Below are 24,496 nucleotides of genomic sequence, written 5' to 3'. Positions count from 1 at the left end.
TTCGAGGTTGATGGACAGAGTGTTGGCTGGAGTCCCTCGTCAGCAGTGCCTCGTCTACCTGGACATCCTGGCCCACGGCAGCTTGTTCGAGGCAACGCTAAAGTCCTTGAGGTTAGTGTTGGAGAGGATCAGAGTGCCTCCTTGTGACGAACACAACTATATTTTGGCACAAATCACCATTAATTGTATTTATTTGTTCTAATAACCCTTTTAATGCATTCTATGACATGCTTACTTTCTGACATATGTCCTCTTAAATGTTCACACTTGTCTGTAATACCACAGGTTACTGGAATATTCCTCACACAAATATATGATTATGTATCATGGTAACTTTTCTTGTAACATATTTATGTACACACACAAATGTTTAAAAAAATACTTTCGCTATTAACCCATTTTTAATGACAATTGCAATACCCTGCAGCTCCACTGGATGGCGATCTAACCAAGAGTTCTATCTCCCGCCAATGTACATGGAGCTGCGGCTATGCCTTTGATGTATTACGACAAACTTTCGCTCTAACTTTCACTTATTTTACCAAATTAAATCAGTGGATAGTTTCACAATATACATCCTAACATGAACACAAGTACTTATATGGACTTATTCTGTTGTTTTTTGGACAATTTACCGACCTGAATGGAAATGCAGGCAGAACAGCATAATGAGGACGGCGTGTAGCGTTCCCTTGCAGATTGCGTCTGAAGCAATACAGGAAGTGTCTCTGTATAAGGGTCCTGTCGCAACTGAAGAGAGACAAAGGTTCCCCCTCACGCTGTACAACACAAACTGCAAATCCAATACCACAAATGTCAACAATATATACAACCAGCACATTTCAGCAAACATTAAATTCTGCGCATTTATATAGCATATTTTACCTCAATAAACACTAAATTAAATAAATTAAATGTGGACACCATATGTTCGAGTGTGCCACACGCTCCCCCGCAACAAAAGTGGCTCCCGACACTTTACTTACATTTAAACTGAGTATTTTCTTTTCAACACACTCAAAGTCTGCTTACAGTGGTACTGAAATACTCTGATAACCATACATATCAAACTGTACAAAAGGATACTGGACCAGGAGTAGACCCTGGAATGATGTCCATGGATGAGTCACGGGCACAAGGTAGGTATCACCAGAGTTCACGGTGGGAATTGGTTGGTAAACAGGTTGACCCAGGGATGGGTAGGTGAACCTCTGTCCCGGACATCTCTCTCTTGTAGACCTTCTCAGCGTGACCGGAGATGCAGGGTCAGGGTATGCTTCCGACTCCTGTAAGGCTGCATCCAACTGCGACTCTTCAGTCTGTGGTAGGTCTGAGTCCATATGTTCCTGATCATGCTGTTCAGTGGGATGAGGGATGTCCCGAGCGTCCTCATGTTGTATCCGGTCCTCCTCTGGTGCATGTCCTCTTTACTGATCCTCTGGTTGGATTTCAGTTTCGGTCTGCGTCGGGTTTCGTTCAGGTAATGTCTGTCTTCTGGTTGGTTTGAATGAACTTCCATTGTAGCCATGGGTCACTCTATGATGGGTTCCCTGTACTGGTTCAGGTTGATTTCTGACTGGACTGTGCGTGGACACATTCTCAGTAACTGCTGTCTTTCCATCAGTCCAATAAGTTGGTATCCTCAACCAGTAGCCTCCTTCCGACTCCTCATCTGAGTCAGATGTCTCAACATTCACAGTTTGGTTCCTGTTGTCATTCCTTCTCACTTGAAGACTTACTTGCTTTTGCGACTTTGACGGTTGTTTGGTGTTCTGTAGTGGAACATCTACTGGTAAGTCATTGACCAGCAATAGCAAATTTCTGTGCAATGTCCTCAGCTTTCCTTTTGCAATCATTTTCTGGTTGCACAATATAAACTGGGTTATCTGAGACTTGTTCTTTCACCACATATATCCTCTTCCCCCAGGAAGAACGTAGTTTACCAGGTCAACCACGCTCACCCAAATTTCTCACCAACACTCTGTCCCCAGTCTTCAGGACTACACCCCTCACCTTCTGATCATAGTAAGGCTTTCCTTTAGCACTTGAAGACTGGCTGTTAGCAATGCGGTATGCCTCAGTCATTCTTTTTCGCCACTTTTCTGCATTTACTGTATTTTATAAAATCAGGGACCAAGAAGTGACCTTTCATCTTAAAAGGAAAATCCAATAAAATGGAGAACAACAGGCTTAATAGGCGTCTGTTAACTGCTGCTGCTCGTTGGGGAAAGCACCCGCAGAGTGACAGAAGTGAGTCCCTAAACACAACGTTTTTTTTTGTTTTTAACAAAGACAAAGTTGCTTGGGATCGGTAAAGTCTCCGGATCAGTTCAGAACAAAGGAAGGAAAAACTTGGAAAATGCTGCGGTGGAGGTTTATAATTCAAGATCGCCGATTTGCTCATTTCACTGTCAATCAAAAAGGGTTTCCACCTCACACAGATCAATCATCATGCAGAAGCCGAGCATCCTGGCCAGCCCACTGCCTCATAGACACCCAGAGATGCTGAGTGTCCGATGGGCAAGACAAAACCCAGCATTAATCCAATGACCGTCCAGTTTTGTGCAGTGAAAAAACCCACTCTACTCTTCCCCATTGAAGTCAGTAGACGCCCAGTGTCCGACTGTGTAAAAGCGCCATGGCGCTGCGGGAATGAATGAGAAGAAAGTCGCGTCAGTTACCTGTGAAAAGTAGCTGACTCTGAACAAAAGATGAAGGTATTCTAGCGCATATTTAGTCAATGAAATTTACACACAGCAGGAGGGTTGCCTGACAATATCGGCCACCGATAAATATCGACCTTGTATTGGCATAAAAATGTAATAGCGACCAACGCCGGTATCGATTTTTTCCTTACAACCTCGGTCGCACCGACGTCGCAAAATTGCAACATTGCTGAATCATTTAGCTAAGTGTGTGTATGTATGTACAGTATGTGCCTATTCCAGCTGACTCTGGGCGAGAGGCAGGGTACACCCTGGACTGGTCGCCAGCCAATCGCAGGGCTCACATTCACACTCACATTCATACCTATGGACAATTTAGAGTCGCCAATTAACCTAACATGCATGTTTTTGGAATGTGGGAGGAAGCTCAAATTGAGAAAGTGATAATACAAATATTTACACATAAGTATAATAAAATAGTCTTTCATCACACATGCATCTTCAGGTAGGTCACTGGAGGACAATCAATAGGAGGTAGGTTGTTTTCAATTTAGTCTGTTATCAAACAAAACCCTGTAATACAGAATATCTTAAACCACGGACCACCTGTTCTGGTTTTCTGTTACGTGATGAGTCCTGTTCCGTCACCTGCACGTTTTCATGTTAATAACATCCTGGGCCCATTTTTCCTTGGTTCTGAGGGATCTGAGGACTCATCACACGTACAGATTCGAGGCTCATGGATGTCTTCAGTAATCAGGACACACACAGACACACTCGTGGTTCAGAGGCCACTTCAAACCAGGCTCTTGAATTTTAAATGAACGTGCACGCACGCGTAGACACAATTTGCAATTTAAACTATGCTTTTGTCCTGGCTTGAGTGCCATGTGATCGTCCGGGCAGATGTGGCACGAGTTCAGCCTTTCTCCAGTACTCATGATGACTAAACATTGGCTCGATCGACACGCATATCACTGACGGATGACAAGATTTGTCAATGAACTGAACATTCGGGCATTGGAAAATTAACCAGGTGTGTTGACTTTGTTTCTCGATGACGATCTGTTAACAGCCATACAGCTTGTTGCTATGCCTCTGACCATTGCCAATGACCTCTTCTCAGTGTGGATCTGTCATTGCTGCTTCTAGACTTTGATTTCAGCTTCATGTCTTTCTGTAATCTGAATGACTGTCTGTGGTTTGTTATCAACGCTTGCATTATGATATCAATGACGCTGTTATAGACGTTGTGACGACATCTGCTATAACGGATGAATATTTGTGTGTGTGTGTGCAGTATGAATTCACACAGGCTGTCTGTGAAAACATGGACAGAGGAGGACAGTGACCGCGCCGACAGCACACTTAGCAGGTACACACACTGATCATTCTTTTCAACATTTTTAGTGAAATGCAGTTTAACAGCTCTTACAATAAAATCAACTGGAAAAGATTACAATGCAATGAAGAAAAATAGAATAGGAACATACAGTGTTGTGAAAAAGTGTTTGCTCCCTTCCTGATTTCTTGTTTTTTTGCATGTTTCTTACACTAAAATCAGGGGTCTCTAACTCTCAATGGGGGCCAGTGGAGGTAGAGTCTGGGTGAGGCTGTGCCGCATCAAGTATTGGGAGTAGGACCGGGAATTCCAGGGTACCTCACGATACAATACAATTCACAATACATCCATGTGATAACACCACTGTTAGTTCAGTGTTGGTGTTTACCTGCCCCAGTTTTTTAAATAAAACTTGTTATTATTAAGGGAGAACCAAAATCCAAACCTACATGGCCCTGTGTGAAAAAGTGATTGCCCCCTAAACATAATAACTGGTTGGGCCACCTTAGCAGCAACAACTGCAATCAAGCCTTTGCGATAACTTGCAATGAGTCTCTTACGGCGCTTTGAAGGAATTTTGGCCCACTCATCTTTGCAGAATTCTTGTAATTCAGCCAAATTGGAGGGTTTTCCTGCATGAACCGCCTTTTTAAGGTCATGCTATAGCATCTCAATAGGATTCAGGCCAGGATTTTGACGAGGACACTCCAAAGCCTTTTTGTTTTTCTTCAGAGGTGGACTTGCTGGTGTGTTTTTTTCCAAATAAATGTTCTAAGCAACAGGGAAAAGATTCCTTCTTTGCTGTAGTCAGATCACCTTTACTACGGTTCGGAGCTGAATAACACTGACAAGGTAACACTGGGGGCTCATCCGGGAGGAAGTAGCTTACTCTGACCACGTTATTTCTGTCAGGTAGGTGGAAAAAAAATTCTACCACTGCAGGATTTCTTAGCGCTAGCAATTCTTTGTTCTGATGCAGTCTCTTGGAGCAGTGTCCTCCTCGGCAGATACACAAAGCCTTTCCATCAGTGGTAACACTGTGCCACTCGATTTTTGTCCGCATGACCCTTATTTGTTCCAGAGTAGTTGATGGCGGCGGCCCTCATGAAGTCTGTGTTGGTAAATGTCGATGTGTACTACATTAGAAGGCTTTGCGAAATAGGGGAATCCCATTTCATGCATTATTAGCTGCCTCATGCTAGAAGTTTTTCACTATTTAGAATGCACATAAAAGGGAAAGACCTCTTTGCTCTTGCCTCACATAAGGATTCAGGTTGATGGGCAAAATAAATTAAAAAAAGGGCAGTTTTCCTGCAAGGCCATGGTAAGTTACAGTTTGTTGGCAATGTGTCTGAATGATACATTGATGAACGGTAATGCCTGCGTTTTTAGAGGACAGTCCATGTGCGATGACACTTCCTCAGAACTACAGAGGATGGCGGCCATTGATCGGAGAGACATCAACTCCCAGAATTCCTTTCGTGGCCGAGGGGCTCTGTCCAGGTATAAGGGTGCTATCGGGAAATAGGCTGAGGCAAATGATGGAAGGTGTAAAACGGTGCTTCTGTTTTGTCTAAAGGATTGTCAACATGGTGATGACTCTGAGAGAATGGGCTCAGAAGAGCATGGCCGAGGAGACGGAGCGGCCCGATTCCTTTCTGGAGCGTTTCCGAGGCCCCGCCCATATGGACATACAAGCTCCACCTAGTCGCTTTAGTCACAGCCACAATGGCTCTGAAACGGAGAGCGAAATGAGACGCGCTCGAAGAAAGTAAGAAGGTGTCTTCACGCGATGGATTTTTATTGCACTAGAAGCTGACATGCTGTTTTTGTTTCAGGAGAACGTGTAACAATGTTATCCTATCACCTTCGGATGATGTGTATTACCACTGGCTGATGGTGATTGGGCCCGCTGTTTTTTATAACTGGACCCTCTTGGTCGTCAGGTTGGGAGCTCGTTCTGTTTTTGTCAAAATCAACTTCAGTAATATTACATGCCACAAAATGTCTGTCTGGTTTTGTAGGGCCTGTTTCGACGAGTTGCAGATGAGGAACGTTATGGTGTGGCTGGTCATGGACTACATCTGTGATGGAGTCTATATCCTGGACATAGCTGTTCGTCTCCACACAGGTGCGTTTCATACAGATCAGTAAAATGACAGACAGATTTGACTTTGATTTCACTTGGGTTTGGTTATTTATTTACACTTGGTTATTTATTTATTTGTACTTGTATATGTGAATTTATTTGAAAACATTCTTTTTCCATACATCGCTACATAAGCTAGGTAGCAATTAGTTACACATTCCTGATTAGAAAATGATACAATTTCAACACAGGAAGTGAACAAACGATCCGTAATTGCTGCGATATGGAAAAGGGCAGGTTTGAATAACTCTTCTTCTTCCTACTCCTTTTCAAACATGTTGAATTGTGCCCGTGTGATGTTTTTTTTGTGTAATCTTACAGGTTTGAAACAAATGAACTATTCTGTTGAACCCCTGAGGTCCGACACCTTTTGGTTAAATTTTCATGAGGTGTTGGAGACTTGAAGTTCTGTCATTAAGACACCTTCAAGAGGAGAAAAAAATGCATACTCATGCAATCTCACCCAATGGTTTGTATTTGTAAAGGCTTCTTGGACCAGGGATTGATGGTGAAAGATGGCCAGCGTCTGAGGGAAACCTATATGCGAACTTTTCAGTGTCAGCTCGACATCTGCTCCATCCTTCCAACTGACCTGTTGTACTTGACCTTTGGAGTTAGTTACACCCCTCTTCTTCGCTTCAATCGACTCCTGCGCCTGCCAAGGCTGTTTGAATTCTTCGAACGCACGGAGACAAGAACGGGCTACCCGAACACTTTCCGCATCTGTAAACTTGTCGTATACATCCTGGTCATCATCCATTGGAATGCCTGTGTATACTACAGCTTCTCCAAAGCCCTGGGATTGGGCTCGGATTCTTGGGTGTATCCCAATGCCTCGGATCCAGAGTTTGCCTCCCTGACCAGAAGTTACATCTACTGCCTGTACTGGTCTACTTTGACACTCACTACCATTGGAGAGACACCGCCTCCTGTTCGAGATGAGGAGTATCTCTTCCTGATATTTGACTTTCTGGTAGGTTATTCTGTGACATCTTGTCTGGTCCAATTGCTAGTTTAGCTATTTTTCTCCTCCAGGTTGGCGTTCTAATCTTTGCATCCATTGTGGGGAATGTTGGATCCATGATATCTAACATGAATGCTACCCGAGCGTCCTTTCAGGCTCGTGTCGATGCTCTGAAACATTACATGCACTTCAGACATGTCAACAAGGAGCTAGAACAGCGTGTGATTCGTTGGTTTGACTACCTCTGGACCAATCAGAAGACAATAGACGAACAGGAAGTGCTAAAGAGCTTGCCCAGTAAACTAAGAGCGGAGATTGCGATCAATGTTCACCTGGACACGTTGAAGAAGGTAAGGTCAAGACATATAACCATCCATCAGAGATAGACAATATGTTAGAGACCCATTTTCATTTTGCTTTATGCGCATATGTAGGTACGTATTTTCCAGGACTGTGAGGCAGGCCTCTTGGTAGAGTTGGTGCTAAAACTTCAACCACAAGTTTTCAGTCCAGGCGACTACATCTGTCGAAAGGTCAGTTTGTACAGTGCTACCACTGCTCTTGGAGTACTCTACACCTGCCCAATTAGGGACACTAACATCAGAGACTATGGTGATTATATTTCCTGGCAGATGTGGTAATGGTTTTACAGTGGAACCTTGGTTAGCATACGCTCCAGTTAGCATGTTTTTTGGTTAATGTCGAAAATTCAAACAATATGGCGCACGTCTTGTCGCGTTATTAATACACTGCGTGGGTCCAACTGTGTTCTTAATATATTTTTACCACAAAACGTCCTTGTTAGCAGCCTATTTGCTTGCTAATATATGGAAACAGGAAGTGGAAGTCAGCGCCGTCGACCACATTTGATGTCATCAGCAATTGACTCTGTAGATACTTGCTAACTAACACAGTTATGCCACAAGTTTCATAAATGTGAACACAAAACACATTTTTACAGTTTAACATGCAGAAAACACTTTGAAATGCATGCACAGTCATCCCTCGCTACATCGCGGTTCGAATATCGCCCTTTCACGCTATCGTGGTTTTTCAAAAATGAATAAATGATCGCTGTTTTGTGGTTGACAATGGCCTATTATTAGTCCAAAAATGCATATTTAACTAAGCACATTTTACATATTTTTGGCCTAAATTAAGCATTTTCAAGCATACAGATGTTCTAAATGAACTCAAATACAAATACAGCTCAAGGCAATACAAGATGATGATGAACTGCCACTAGGTGTCACTAGTAACACACACCAGACTTGATTGCCAGTAACCAGGCTTTCATTGCGGGTTTCAATTATCTCACAACAGGCACTATAATAATGTCATAATAATAATCACCATCATCATCATCAACATAATAATAACACAGGCTACTGTTGTGGCCGTACGTACTCCAGCTAAAACTCAACTCTGAATCCCCGACGTCACTTCCTGTCCACACATCCGGAAGACATTTATTAAAACACACACTTATGTCTTAAATGGCTTATTTTCTCTGATTATATGTACGATTCTGGGTAATACGAGTGTACTATTAAAAACCACATGTAGAAGGTCTTAAACTGGTTTTCTGTGCTCTTAACTAAGAAAATATTTGATTTATAAATAAGGAACCCTATTTTGCTTATCGCGGTCGGGTTTGGAACCAGTTAACCTCCATAAACAAAGGATTACTCTTACCTTCATCGAAGACCTAGGCCCAGTTGTCCAAAACTCGGTTATTTTAACCACTGGTTAACCCCTAACCACCGGTTAACTTCTTAACCCGCCGCTAGCTAACCAACCGTTAAATGTGCGTTATTGAAAACATGGTTAGTCACGTCGTTAGTAAACGGCACCGTTGAAGTTAAAGCTAACAAGGTCGTAATTTTATTAGAGTAACGATGAGGAAAAGATCGTCATTTTAGTAGCATGAAGTTAAGGAAAGAAGGATGTTACTTCATAATACAGTGGTCCCTTAAAAATAACCCACAATAGGCGAAATCCGCGAAGTAGTCAGCTTTATTTTTCAATGATTATATCTGTTTTAAGGCTGTAAAACCCCTCACCATACACTTTTCTCAGAAAGGCATTAACATTTTCTCACATTTCTCTCTTGTTTTAAACACTCTAGTTCAAACCTTCATTTGAATTTAACGCTCAACCTACGAGGTTGAACACATAAGAAATTATTAATAGTGACTCACGCGTATTTCACAGTTACTCGGACCGTGCCGCTTCGTCCTGGTGCCGCTCCGCTGGAGCCTCCTTGTTAAAACTTATTGCCGCTGTCGCCCTTATGCTATTTTTTTCTCCCTTATGTCACAAACCGAAGATTCATTTTTCCGTAATGGCGGCTTACATCTGCGTAACTTCTACCTTCCTTCAGCACGTCCAACTCTTTGTGCGGTGGTTAGCATCTCTGTCGGTGTAGAACGTTTCGTCGACACTTTGGGTTTTGTCAGGGAGAAAACTTGCAAACGTACAGCACTTCAGAGCCACACTGCTGGCGGTGGAACACGACAGGAGACACGGCACGGAGGAGTGTGACCATGGTCTACAGTCCCTTAGCCAATCAGGACGCAGAAAACAATGCGCGTTCATACGCTGTAAAAAAAAAAGCAGCATGCAAAATCGCACCAAATAAAATCCGCAAAACAGCAAAGCCGTGAAAAGTGAAGCGTGATGTAGCGAGTGACGACTGTACTATGAAAAACAAACAAAACAACAAATAAAGTTGGAATTTTTGGAAAAATAGGTTGGGAAAAAAGTTGTAATGTTACAAGAACAAAGTCAAAAATTATGGGATTAAAGTCATAATTTTGGGAAGAAAATGTATAAGAAGAAAGTTGAAATAGTTGGAAATTAAAAAAAAACCTGTAGAAACTAAAAATACAGCTGTCATTTTAAGTCAAAGTCAAAATATTACGACAAAAACGTAATATTCTAACAAGATAAAAGTTGCAATTTTATGAGAATAAACTCGCAATGAGGAAAAATGTGATTTTTGTAGCAGAAAGTTGAAATATTAAAGAAATACATTCGGTTTTTTGAAGCCCTAATTAGAGAAAAACACAAAATAAAGTTGTCATTTTCGGGAAAATTTGTTTGGGGAAAAAGTTTTTATTATATATATTATATATATATATTATATATATTATAAATATTATGTTAGTAAAGTTATATTATGAGAAGAAAATTTACAAAGATTATTTGCAAGAAAGTTTAAATATTTGAAAAATAAAAAAATATAAATGTAGCACATTTGCGTGGCCATGTAAGGGGTTCTTAAATATTGAAAAAAATTCCAAAAACTCAGAAAACAAACCCTTGAAATACTAGGATTAATAAAAAAAAACACTTCATTGTTCATGTATTTTTTTTTCTCTTGTCAAGGGAGACGTGGGTAAAGAGATGTATATAATTAAAGATGGCCGCCTGGCAGTGGTGGGGGAAGACGGGGCTACCCAGTTAGCTGTTCTCACAGCAGGTAGCTGCTTCGGTGAAATCAGCATCCTGAATATCAGCGGCAGCAAGATGGGGAACCGCCGGACAGCCAATATTCGCAGTCTGGGATACTCGGACCTTTTCTGCCTTTCCAAACAAGACCTGATGGATGCACTGCAGGAGTTCCCTCACGCCAGGGCCCAGCTGGAGCAGAGGGGTCGTGATATCCTGCAGAAGGAGGGGCTCCTGGAGGAAGTCGGTGTGTCTGCAGGGGAGGAGCTGGGGGAGAAGGTGGAGAGGTTGGAAACCGGTCTGGATCGGCTACAGGTCAGTTGCCTCCCTATAGTAGATCCTCACTTTTGTCGGGAGTTGTGTTCCAAGGCTACCTGCAATTTGTAGCTGGTCACAGCACACAACTATGGTGCGTTCAAGGAGCACCGAACAGTGTGTGAAATCAAAACTCTTGCAAACAAGAAATTAGCGGTGAGGTATAAAGGCACAAACATGTGCTTTTTAAGCAGTGGTACATGTACCGGATGCTGAACATTTTACATTTTCAACTTTCCGGCTGAATGAAATGTTTTTTGCGGTATTTTCTGCGAAAAAACTATTTCTTTTTAGGTTTTTTTTACGAATATTCCGTGCATTTCCAACCAACTTGCAACGATAACCTCATGAACAATTTTGGTCACCTTTGTCCTCATTTTCAGACAAGCTTGGCACGACTGCAGAGCGAGTTCAACTCTTCTCAGCTTCGAATGAAACAGCGAATCACAGCTCTTGAGCACATCGCCACGGTAACCACCGGCAGCGGTTTTCTGTCAGACACAGACTGCAACGACAGCACCTCCGGTGGTGACGGAATGCGGAGCGAAATCAATATTCGCCTCTAATCATGGCTGCTATGGAAATGGCCTGCATATTGTCTTTGCTTTGTTTTTCTACACACAATTACATTACATGAAGCAGTATTTGGGAGTGATATGGGAAACTCCATTCCTTTAACTGACTTGTTTTTATGAGTTACTCACTGAAGTCAGTGAAAGTCGGGTCTTTGTCAAGCACCCGAGTGACGTCACCGCTTTTGCTGTCACGTAACCGTAACAACTGAAGTAATTACGCCCACAAACTGCTGCTGCGGTCGTTCCGTCAGCATGATTATATGTTACTATATTTCCAATGCACTTTAATTGGCCATGGGTTTGTATAAGGGCCATCACTGGGTCCGGATCCGGACCGAGGTTCGCCATTTGGTGATGGCTGCCATAGAAGGTCAATGCAAAGTGAGTCCGGAATGCGCTGTTCATATTTAAACACTCTTGATTGCGATGTTCTGTCATTCAGCAGAATCACAGGTGGTGAGAAGATGACCACAGATTCATTGCTGTATTTCCAGATGAATATTTGAAGAATATTTGATGATAGGCTGACTTTAACACCATGAAAATATTAGGAATATGATTTTTATTATGAAGAAGCAAGTTTGTGTATTAGTTATAGTGAATGACAACAAACAAAATAGCAAAATCATCATTTCAACAAAAGGAAACTATTGAGTGACTTTATGCACACGGATGTGACGCTATCCACGCAAATAAAGATAAACGTTGCATTGATGACATACAATATCGACGTACGCAAATTATTATTTCTTATTATTTCATACATTGTCCAAAGACAAGGAGCAGTGTCATATCTTGTAAACTTAACTCATAGAATTATTTAATTTATGACGTGATGTTTATGATAGTAAATATCACATATGTAATCATGTTCATCAAATGAAATGATGAAATATCCAAGCGCTGCGTGTTTTTCATGCATCTTTTAGTCAGGATAGTAATACACTTGTATTGGGTGCTAAATGGAAAAATTCAATCCCGCTTATTTTAGCTTTATATTTGGAATATTTTGCTCACTTTTCTCACATTTAACTAATTTTCTTCACATTTGAGGTGCAAATGAAATGGTGTTTTTCTGAAAAAGTTTTTTTTTTAGTATTTTTTTCTTAAACCAAATGGTAAATCTAAAACTAAATGCTAAATGTAAATGTTTAATTGAAATCTAAATGATAAATTGAAATTGAAATCTAAATGTTAATCTCAATACAAATCTTAAATATAAATATTAAATGTAAATGTTACAAATAAATCTGAAATCTAAATATTAAATCTGGTGGTATAGACGTCAGCGGTGAGCGTCACGGAGTTTTAAAGGGACATAGAACTATTCATATGGATGAACAGGTGATCTCTACCTGTTTAACTCCATCACATCAGTATTACTGATGCCGTACACGGGATTCGTACACAGCACTTTATTTCTCTGAAGGTCTCAGCATCCTGATTGGCCGGCAGTCAATGACAACAACATGTGACTGGCATAGCCCATGACAATACTGCTTCTTCCATGTCTGAGTTCTTGCACCAAGTCCCTCTGCATGAATACATTCTTGCAAGTGTCCTTCATCATTTCGCTGTGATGAATATTAATTAGAGTGATTTCATCAGCTTGAGGCTTGATTATTGTAATGCCCTCTACACTGGAGTAAATCAGTCCCTCCTCCGCAAGCTCCAGTTGGTACAAAACCCAGCCGCTCGCCTCCTTACTAATGCTCCTAAACACGCCCATATCGCTCCAGTTCTCCATTCTCTCCATTGGCTCCCAGTAAAGTCTAGAATCATTTTTTAAGTATTTTTATTTGTGTTCAAGGCCATTCATGGCCATGCTCCAGCATACTTGGCTGAGCTTTAAACTGTCCGTCGCCACTCCAGGGCCCTGCGCTCTTCTCAACACACAACATCAGAAGTCCCGAGGATGAAATGTTATTCGATCTTACCCGGTTCTTCTTTGCTATAACCTGTTTTTTACTCTTGTGAAGCACCTTGGGCGGCATTTATCTTTAGATTTAAATTAAACATGTATATTTTGCATTTAGTTGAATATTTATCATTTAGTTTGTGATTATTTTTTTTAAAGAACTTTTTTACACCCTTTACATCCATTTCTACCTCAAATGTGGCGAAAAAAAATGAGGTTAATGTGAGAAAAATGGACAAAATATTCAAAATACATATCTAAAAAAGTGGGAATGTATTACGCTGGTGCGTCATGGTGTTTATGATACACTCATCACTCATGTTGATGTATACATACAATATAGTGGTCGCCAACCTTTTGGAGTCCAAGATCTCTGGTCTTGGCCATGAACCTGCGCAAGATCTACACCATCTGTCCATCTGTTTCATGTGGGAGGAAACCCGAGTACCCGGAGAAAACCCACAAACGCATGCATGCTAACTCCACACAGAGATGCCCAATGGAGATTGAAATCATCCATTTTCTATGCCGCTTATCTTCAATAGGGTCGCAGGGGTATGCTGGAGCCTATCCCAGCTGACTTCGGGCGAGAGGAGGGGTACACCCTGGACTGGTCGCCAGCCAATCACAGGGCACATATAGAAAAACAACCATTCACACTCACATTCATACCTATGGACAATTTAGAGTTGCCAACCTAACATGCATGTTTTTGGAATGTGGAAGGAAACCAGAGTGCAGAGTTCCACCTTTTGCGGACTCGCTGTTTTAGTGTTTGTTTGTTTTTTTTTACAGCGTATGAACGTCCTTATTGGCTAAGGAGGAACCCGCCTATTCTCTTCTATATCCTGATTGGCTGTAGACCATTGTCAATCAATCTCTTTTGTGTTTCCTGTTTTGTGATCGCTAGCAAACAGCTTGCGTAGACTCCGAACTCTGTACGTTTGCACGTTTTCTCCCAGACAAATCCCACAATGTCGAGGAAACGTTCTGCACCCAAAAAGCAGAGGAAGCTGCTAACCACCTTCTGGACTTCCGCACATGCTGAAGGAAGGTAGACGTTACGCGCCTGTAGTGCGCCATTACGGAATAAATTAATCTTCGGTTGGAGGAGGAGGAGGAGAAAAGTAGGACGACAGCAACAATATGTTTTAAGAAGGATACAAAAACGGCGCCAGGACGAAGAGCGAAATACACGAGAGTCACTGTCACTTAAGAGTGTTTAAACAAGAGAGAAATATGAAAAAAAATGTTAAAAAGCCTGTCTGAGCCTGGCTACTAAACTACTACTAATCGAGGGAGCACTGTACCTGAAAAAAAGCCACGCACGCACGGGGACAACATGCAAACTCCACACAGAGATGCCCATCGGAGATTCTAACCCAGCTCTTCCAGATATCCTGACTGTGTGGCCTTTTTAATAAAACATTTTTAACAGTGTACCCTCAGTCAATGTATTTTAAATAACAACATATTCACTTTTTATTTTAGTCTTGAAAAAAAGTTGGGTGATATTAATACAATGTTCTGAATATGAATGGATAACCATAATACAGACAGGTTCAACATTTACTTTGACTAAGAGTGCTCCAGCAGGTGCCTGAAGTGGAAGCACGGCACAGTAAAAGTGAAAGTGTCACCACGTGTTCCGTAGCCACGCCCACTAGCGACGAACTGACCAACGTCCAACATTGCGTTTCTGGAAGACTTCAGGAAGTGAATGATGTGTCTTGTGGAGTGAGAAGAGGGGAGGAAGGTAAAAATTCTTTCTTCATACTGTTTGGTTTTGATCTTGTGTTGTCCCCTGCAAGACAAGGTGATAGAAGTATTATCTACCTTGTTACAATACACCATTTGTAGTGTCATACTGTGTATCCACTATCATGTGCTGCCATGTGTTTCAGAAATGGCGCTTCGCCTCACGTTGCTGGCAGCTGGCGTCTCACCAATGTCCGCGGCCGATGCGGTAAAACCTGCTTCAAATTATTTGAGTCTTCCTGATGCTCCTCAATTCCACATTTGACTGACTTGTTGGGGCAATTACGCCTCAAGTGTTTTAACCCAAGAGACGCATGACATCCGTGCACCTCACAGGAGTTAGCATCGAAGCCATTTTGCTTCTTCTTTGGCTATTTTTTGTGACACGTTGTTCCAAAAGTGTCAACCAGAATGCAGCAGGATGCATTTTGTGTCCTCAAAGTCATTAGCGAGGATATTCATTGCATTGCTGGTTTTATTGATGATTTGCGGTGGCCCGCCGCCAATAGATTTGTTCACGCTCAGGGGTCACGAACAGGAAGTTAACACACACGGAACACACGACGCAACCTTGTCTGCTGCACCGCACGGACGTCAAAACGAACGCCGACGCACGAAGAAACGCGCAAAATTACACCTCCGCCCACACACCGCAAGGCATGCTAGGTAACCCAACACACTGCACTATATTTAGCAAGTAATCAAACCCCTCTAGATACTCTTTTTAATGAAAGCAACCAGTGACAAATCCAGCAACTTATTCTGGTCTTTTGGACACATGGCTCTTCTCAACGAGCAGCGGGTCCTGCTGTGGGCTCAAATCTCATTTGTGACATTCAAAAGAAGCGTCAGAAGACATTTCATTTGTATTTGCAAACATATTTGTTTTGCTTTTCGTGGTTTTTTGCATAGTTTTTGAGTCCCACCGCATCCGCAAGGCACAAGGGTTCACAGCCAATCAGGCAAACTGGACGATGACGTCATCGCATGTTGATATGTTTGCATGCAGCAAACTCCAGTATAATTATCATTTTTTAAAATGTTCAAAATATTCCTTTTGCCTTTTTCATGATTCAAGCATTCTTGTTGCTATATTTGGATACTAATTGCAAAATGCCGTTTGATGAATATTGTGATCTTTCAGCTGGGCGTCATAGAGAGTCTCTTTCTGGCCACCCATCAGCGTCCTTGGCTCTGGGCTGTTTATGTCTTCACCGTTGGACTTCCTATCATTCTTTTCATAAGCTTCATGTGGCCCCACAAGGTGCACTTACGTACTTAATCGAACTGTTTAATAATACTGTAGTACCTGTACAAAACATCTCATTACATTCCTGTTCCTCGTATTACTATACAAAACTACTCAGTAAATTACTGTTACTGGTATTACTACAGAGTGTCTCCTTACATTCCTGTTACTATTACTACAAAACACCTCATTACCTTGTATTGTATTGTATTGTATTGTATTGTATGTCTTAAGGAGTAAGACAGTCGTCCCTCGCTACATCACGGTTCAAACATCGCTCCTTCACTCTATTGGGTTTTTTCAAAAAGTAATTAATAAATGATCACTGTTTCGTGGTTGACTATGGCTATTTTCTATGCCACTAATCCTCATTAACTATGGCCTATTATTAGTCAAACAATATTGGTCACTAAGTGTCATTCATGTTCCAATAATGAGACATTGCCTTACGTTACATTACCTTAACTTGCACTGCATGGAATCAGCCATGGATGCAGAGTGAAAAAGGTTCTCCCATTCCATGTGGAAGTGGTACATTTTTACTTGTTATTTCTTACTTTGTCCTTCTTCCCCATTCAGTTTCAAACCCTTTGTTAAGTTTTGAATAAACAAATAGGAGGCTAAGTAGTTAGCTCATTAGCCGAATATGTTTAAAGCAGTGGCCATCTCATACGCCTCTGCAGAGTTCCCGTAGCCTGCGTGTAAGAGTTGCGCAATGTGGTGTAAACAAAGACAGCGGTAGTGCAGCAGTGTCCATGTATGCCAGATGCACGTCACACTGGCCTGCCCTGGATATCAATCAAGTGACAAACGTCATAGTGAGGATGGAGAACAGGCTGACGTCAATCCTTTTTTGAATGCCATGTGACGACCCACATTACGTTTGAGATACTACAACAACAAGTAACTTTCCCAATGCTAACGTGTGAGTTATGTCTTATTATCACTTATCATTTTTACTATATCAGGTAATACGAGGATAAAGGTGACTCATATCTACAGGGCTCTTATCATGTTAAAATCCTTTTAGAAGGTCATAAACCGGTTTTCTATGTTCTAACTATGAAAATATTCCATTTATTAACATTGAATTGATTGATTATATTGAAATTCACACAAACGAGGGATGACTTTGCTACAAAATGACTCAATAGATTACTGTTACTGGTAGTACTACAAAAAGGGATCATTACATTCCTGTTAGGAGTACTACTACCAAACACCTCATTGCATTCCTTTTTGGTTTTAGAGGTTCGGCCCCCCTGATCAACAATATTACTACAAGAAGTCTTCTGACGCACAACCAGATGATCCTGAACGCTCACAGAGGAAGCAGCCAAGGCATATCAGTGGTAATGATAACATAATATTATAGTAAAGTATCTAAAGTGTACTATATAGTTTATTTGTCAACAATATTGAATACGACAAAACACATTAAGTGACAAGAACATCAGTTAGCGTGTGCCCCGGTTTGTGTGTTTTTCGGTCAACGTAGAAAATGTTCCAGTTAGCATTCAATATGGCGCGCGTCTTGTCGTGTTATTAATACGCCGTGTGAGTCCAGCTGTGTTCTTAATGTATTTTTATCGCAAAACATCATGCTAGCATCCTGTTAGCTTGATAATACGTGGAGACGGGAAGCAGAACTCAGCTGTCACCCGTCTATGTCATCATCAGCGGTTGGCTCTGTAGTTCTTTGCTCTCACAGTTGCGCCACAAGTCTAAAAAAACACATTTTTATAGTTTTACAATTAGTCTTGTGTGCATAAAACAATTTTAAATGTATAGAAATTATGCCTGAAAGGGATAAATGAACATTTTAGGTTACTTTTTTAAGGTTATTTCTCAAATTCAATAGTGTATCACCTTTGTCAAAATGCTCGCACACTCCATTTTGGGATATTTTGCAGCCGTTAACGAATAACAAAAGCAGAGACCTGAGGTGAGTGCTATCTTTCCAAATGCTGTCCTACTGAATCTACAACAGGTGGCCTCCAATGACGCTGTAGAAACATCTCAAGGATGATCAGCGGAAACATGACGCACCTCAGCTCCATTTTCGGCTTCACGGCAAAGGCTGTGAATACTTATGCACATGAGATTTCTTACTTTTCATTGGAAAACATTGGCAAACATTTTTTGAAAATCGTGTTGTCGTCATAGCATGTTGTGTGCAGTATTTTGAAGAGAAAACGAATGTATTCCATTTTGGAAAAACATAAAATAACAACATAAAATGTGTCAAAAAGGGAATCTGTGAATACTTTCCGGGTGCATGGTATTTTAAAATTGTGTTTCTGCTTCATTTCAAGCTGTACATACCAAATTGGAGTTGTTGTGGACCCCAGGAAGATTAGCTAACGGCGGTACCAGTAAACTGTAGAGTTATGTACAAATGAGGAATACATGTAGCATGAACAATGTAACATGCGTATATGTACGTAACATCACACATCTTTGACATGAATTGATAGTATTTTACATAATAAATGATTTATTGGTCTGTGGTATAGCCCCCAACAGTTTGAGTTCTTACGGGTTAAGCTGGGGAAGCTAATAACATTTTAATGAGAGTGCTCTTCTCTTCTCTGTCCTTCCTTTCATGTTAGCTGAAGCCGACAGAACGTTGGCAAGAAAAAGAGATACTCGCGGTAACCCCAGTAACTAAGACACGAAGGTGAGATTCAAGCAACAATATATCTTCACTCCCTGAGGCCATGGTAACAACAGACACACTCATCCGGAAAATCGAGTTCACTACATCAGACAGACCAAACTCATTGGACTTACGCCAGCCTGCACTTGGAAAGGCCCGAGAAGATTGAGCTTGCCACAGGCTACATCGATGCCAGCGTGTTTGATCGCTCCCTTACCAAACCTATTCCAGTTCGTCTTTTCTTGCATCTTCGTTTACACGCTTTGCCTAGCTGTCACTGGGTGTACTTTGCATTGGCGGCAGCTAGCTAACGTCTAGCTGCAGTTATCCGCCTAGCTTCTCGTCTTCGGACACCAAATGGGACTCTTTATCATGGTGACATTTTTGCCTTTAAAGCAAACAAGCAATGCAGTTAGTTTTGGTCTCACGGGGAAGTGGATGTCACGTTCATGGGGTACGAACTAACTTTCTCAAGTGTCACTGAACAATTTTGCTCTCTTGTTGTCATTATACTAATTATGTCTTGTCCTCAAAACACTATTTGCATGTCATTGTTTAATGAACACAAACACATAGTGTGTCCAGCCTTATGATGGTGATGCTACGACAGGTGATTCTGAATCGCTCACCAAAGGGTCAAAGAATATTTGCTTCAGCTCTTTTTATTAATTTTTGTTATTATAACTGTTGAATTCAGACTTTACATCCGGGGTGTACCCCGCCAAATGACCAAAAAAGTGTTTGGTAAATAAAGTAGTGTACAATTTAAATGTTGCCAGTCATAAATAAAACACAAATAGGTGACAGCTCTAATAGTCACCCCTCGTAGCCTGGCTAACAAGAAGTTCATCTATTTTATTCTGCTGCAGGCGCGCCTCCATCAGTGCCTCCATCAGTGCCCCGCACATGCCAGTAACAACACTATCTCCAGGACTTTGCGACGTTGCAATCTCGCTAATTCTTTGCTAATTCGGAACTTTGTCCAATCTCCGCACACTTCCCCGCACATTTTGGCCATTTCTGCCAATCAAATTTGTCCTAGAGTAGGCCTCAGACATGCATATCAACCATCTAACCAATCAAACGTGTCCCTGCATCGCCCACCCACGTCCTCACTTCCTTGTTTTATATTGACATTTCCCATTGGTTTGGTTTCATCCACTACATGTGAGCAGCATGGCATCAGTTATGTTGCTGCGTGTGCTCACATCAAATGATTTATGATGATTCTTTTGCAGTGTACAATGTAGACATTTGTAAAGGTGTTCTAAACAAGTCATTGTGTGTGTGTGTGTGTGTGTGTGTGTATGCTCAGATGCAGATGGAGGAGCACACTCAAGAACAAGCATAAGAGGATGCCACATGATTGGAAAGTGTAATAAAACACATAACTGGTGAATAATTTGTACAGTTTGGTGTGACCCCCAACAAGAAAATATCATGCTGGGACTGTGACATTCTCTACTGGAACAAAAAGGTTCTTTCCCACAGTTATTCACAAGAAAAAGGTTAGTTTGAATTAACACCGTAACTATACCACCGAGATTACAAAGCCTGCTCCGTTGCATGAAATTAAGATGGAAAAGTAACATATGGAAGAGAGGAAAGTTTGCACTTGTGATGCCATCGCATGCCTGCGTCCACCTGGGGATCCACGCACCTTGGCCTGCTTCCCTGCAATTCAGCAATTTTTACTGAAGAAAATGTTAAAAACGATTGGACTCATACAGAAAATATATTTAGAAACAGTTCAATGGACAAATATTCATGTCTGTTTTGTTATTATTCGTGTTTTTACATTTTTCATCACAGCGATAAGACAAGAATAAAACAAGAATGAAACTCAATAGCGTACAGACCTCGCCAAGGCCAAACGGTCGTAAACATGTCCATCCGACGCATTGGTCAAAGCAGTGGTTCTGAAACCTGTCATGGTCTGCAGTGCTGCTCTGCTGCCGCCTATGTGTGCTTTGTTGCAGCACACTATCTACGGCCAATTATCCTGGCTGGTTTTAGCTGGCTTTAGCTGTGCCAGTGTGTGAACTCATTGCCAGATTGTTCCTTGCTTCATGCCTGACTCCCACCATTCCTCGCCTCGTGTTCATTCTTGTACCTTACTTTCTGGTCTACCCTTTTTACATCGTGAGCACGTTATTCCCCTGCTTGACTTACCCAGCAGTGGTAATTTTTGTGTAGCTTGGCTCACGTTCCAGCAGTGTCTTTTGTTCTGTTACCTCGTTTTCCAGCTCTGTGCCAGCTGGGACTTTTGTTAGTTAGTGTTTTGCCTGCTCATCTCTGCAGTGCCTTGTATTCTATTTTTCCTGCTATCCCCGTGTCTACCAGCGTCCTTAGTTTTGGTATTTTTTTCCCTGCGTCTCGGCCCGGTGGTTTTTCTTGTACTTTGTATTTTTGTGTTTTGTATTTTTTGCTCCTTGTGAGTCAGCCTTTGTTAATAAACTTTTGTTACACGGACAGACTCGCCTCTGCATTCTGGGATCCTGTACTTTGGCCGTGGCCAACCGGGACAGAACAATCTGGCCATTATGGATCTCGCAGAGATGGAGCATTTTGGTTCAGCGCTGTCCCACCAGGGGCAACTTGTGGGCAGCCATGAACAATCCCTACGGGAGATTATGGACACCATTACTGCCCTATCCACTAACATGAGTGCCATAGACCAGCGCTTGGAACGTGCTCTCACCCCGGGAAATCCGGAAGTAAGCACCACCTCCTCCTAGCCTCGCAGCAGCCAACCCACCTCTGCTGCCACCGTCCACAGGGTTTTTTCACAGAGAACCTAGCATTCCCCATCCTCCACGTTTTTCTGGTAAATCCGTGTCTTGTGAACAGTTTATTCATCAATGCTCCCTTATCTTTGACCAGCAACCTAATACTTACTCTTCGGACCGCAAAAGGCCATACCGAAAGGGTTTTACAGCCATAAAGAATCAATCAGACCACGTGGTATATCCCTCACCATGGGGTTTACCACCCACACAAGCAAGGGAAGATTCGTGTGGTATTTGATTTCTCACCTCAGTTTCAGAATACATCACTGAATGAGCATCTCCTGACTGGACCAGAACTTACCAATACCCTTGTAGGGGTCTTGTGCCGCTTCCGCAAAGGACAAGTAGCCATCATGTGTGATGTGGAGCGGATGTTCCATCAATTTCACGTTACACCAAGACACCAAGACTACCTCCGGTTCCTGTGGTGGGAACAGGGCAATATGAAAGCTCCAGTATCAGTGTTCCGCATGAAAGTTCACTTGTTTGGTGCTGTGTCATCAAACTTTGGGCTGAAGCACCTGGCTGCAGAAGGAACAGGCAACTTTAGGGAAGCCACAGTGCAATACAGCATATACTTTGATGTTGATGATGGATTAACAGGTTTGGACCGTGAGGCAGAAGCCATCCAGCTTGTCCTGTGCAATGCTGGTAGGCTCCGCTTGAATAAATTCATCACCAACAACCCGAATTTGCTTGACACAATCCCGAGGCAAGACCATGCAGAAGGTGCAGCTGATCTGGACATGGCCTTGGGAGAACAAAGGATGGAACGGGTTCTTGGGGTCCAATGGTGCTTTAGCTCAGATATGTTCCATTTTAGAGTGATGATAAAAGATCATCCTTTCATCAGAAGAGGAGTATTGTCGACAGTTTTTTATCCTCTTGGATTTGTGGCACCTGTCATCTTGAAAGGTAAACAGATTCTACAACGGATGTGTCGAGACGAGGTAGGATGGGATGAGCCACATCTTGAATAATAAGTCAATTAGTTAATTAAGTTAATAATTAAGTTAGATCTTCAATTCATGTGTTCGATGTTTGAAGGTATACTTGTGTATGTTATTCATGTGTAAGGTTCTATTTACACGCCAATTTTCATTGTGAATCACACATGATGTGATGGAGGGAGTGTAACTGCAGCTGTAATGATGAATTTATTTTGAAATACTTGGTAAGGACAAATCTACTGGTACAGTCTGTCAAGCCCACTACTTAGGCTGAGTGGAGGCAGCTGGGAGACGCTGGTTCTTCTCCTTTCACTTCGAAAGCCGACCCATGCTGCATTCCGTGTGCTACCGTCACGCCATCTCTTCGCTCTCCTGCACCTCTTCCCCTCTTCCGGGTAGAGTCCAGCTGTCCCTGCCTCCCGAGCCAGAGGACCTTTTTTCATTTTAGTACCTCCCCTGGTGTGCAGCCAGCTGCCGCCGCCAGCACCTTTCGTTTCTCATCCTTTTGTTACTCACCGCTGCATGAACTTGTCCCCGGAGACATTAAATACCTGAAGTTGCTCCATCTGCCTCTGCATTCTGTGGTCCACCGCACACACCGTAGGAATAATCCTAAAATAAAATAAAATAAGCAAGTAGTTGTTCGTCACTTAGCTAGATTTAAGTAAAATGTTCTTATTACAAGATAAGAAGTGAGGCTAATGCTCTTGAGACAGAATTTGCTTTTATGAGGCTAGATTTAAACCAAAGGTTTCTCACATATTCTAGATGTAGGAGTACCATTTGATTTTCTTATAACATCTAGAACCTAGAACATCGGTGCATTGGGTGAGTACCAACGGGGATTTGAACCCACGTCGCCTGATTGTGGGGCTAACATGCTAACCACTCAGGCACCACACACCTCAGGTCTGGCTACTTCTTTTCAACAAACTGGAAGCAATTTATATGGATGGAATTTTTTTATTTAAAAAGAGTGTGATTGTACCTAAAATTCACTTAATTTAGGAAAACCTATTGTCATAAACACTATCATAATTCTTTTTTGGCATGATTTGCATGCAAATTCACTAGTTTTTTAATTTATTTTTAATTTTTAAACTAGATCAAAAGAGAGTAATATTTTCTTGAATCAAGTTGAATAATTTTATACATTCACACAGATTTTATGACTAGATTTAATTTAATAAACCTTACTATGCTCTATGAAATTTGCTGTGCAGCCTTCACGTTGGTCCGAAATCAGCAAATCTTTACATTTATTTTCTGTGTGTGAGTCCATTCGTAAATTTGGAAAGTTTAGAAACCAGTTTAATTCTTAATTTAGGACTGATATTCTTAATCTGTTGTGAAAAAATACTCAAAATAAGGTTTTTAGCTTCTAGTCTTTGACAACAAGTACTTTGGCTTCCTCCGGTCCCCCTTTTAACTAGATGTAGAATTTGCAGTTGGCGCTCCAAGTGCGTTGAATTTTCCCTTGCTTCCTTAAGTTGCGTGCTTTCTTGGCGACGTCTGCTTCACGTTTTGTCAGATGTTCATTGATGTACATCAGGGGTGTCCAAACTTTTTCCAGCGAGGGCCACATTCTGAAAAATGAAAGTATGCAAGGGCCACTTTGATATTTTGTAAACCAACACATTGAGATATGCTAAGAAGCTATATGTAGCTCAAGAAAAAACTGCATTTCACCTTTGCAGTAGGTGAAATGA

At 41.7% G+C, this 24,496-nt stretch overlaps 1 protein-coding gene across 1 annotated transcript; it reads left to right on the top strand.

The window, feature by feature from the left end:
• LOC129189548 (cyclic nucleotide-gated cation channel-like) lies at nucleotides 1-21,311 on the top strand. Its single transcript, XM_054791328.1, has 16 exons — nucleotides 1-111; nucleotides 3,967-4,041; nucleotides 5,401-5,511; nucleotides 5,588-5,779; nucleotides 5,847-5,954; nucleotides 6,033-6,139; nucleotides 6,643-7,130; nucleotides 7,193-7,471; nucleotides 7,556-7,654; nucleotides 10,512-10,889; nucleotides 11,273-11,359; nucleotides 15,037-15,138; nucleotides 15,287-15,348; nucleotides 16,285-16,404; nucleotides 17,639-17,741; nucleotides 20,364-21,311. Exons 1-12 carry the CDS (start codon nucleotides 11-13, stop codon nucleotides 15,058-15,060), a joined length of 2,049 nt encoding a protein of 682 aa, XP_054647303.1. The 5' UTR covers nucleotides 1-10; the 3' UTR covers nucleotides 15,061-15,138; nucleotides 15,287-15,348; nucleotides 16,285-16,404; nucleotides 17,639-17,741; nucleotides 20,364-21,311.
• Nucleotides 21,312-24,496: the final 3,185 nt, after the last annotated feature.

The sequence above is a fragment of the Dunckerocampus dactyliophorus genome, chromosome 11, assembly GCF_027744805.1.
Source record: "Dunckerocampus dactyliophorus isolate RoL2022-P2 chromosome 11, RoL_Ddac_1.1, whole genome shotgun sequence".
In the NCBI taxonomy this organism is placed as follows: Eukaryota; Metazoa; Chordata; class Actinopteri; order Syngnathiformes; family Syngnathidae; genus Dunckerocampus; species Dunckerocampus dactyliophorus.
The sequence above is the reverse complement of the archived record's forward strand: the minus strand, read 5'-3'. Positions and strand labels throughout refer to the sequence as shown.

Excerpts from the sequence above, each read along its gene's own strand:
- LOC129189548 (XM_054791328.1), top strand. The coding sequence starts at position 11 with ATGGACAGAGTGTTGGCTGGAGTCCCTCGTCAGCAGTGCCTCGTCTAC. Across the intron at positions 5,780-5,846 it reads ATGAGACGCGCTCGAAGAAA|GAGAACGTGTAACAATGTTA; the intron begins GTAAGAAGGTGT and ends TTTTTGTTTCAG. Across the intron at positions 11,360-15,036 it reads CTCTTGAGCACATCGCCACG|CCACGCCCACTAGCGACGAA; the intron begins GTAACCACCGGC and ends CGTGTTCCGTAG.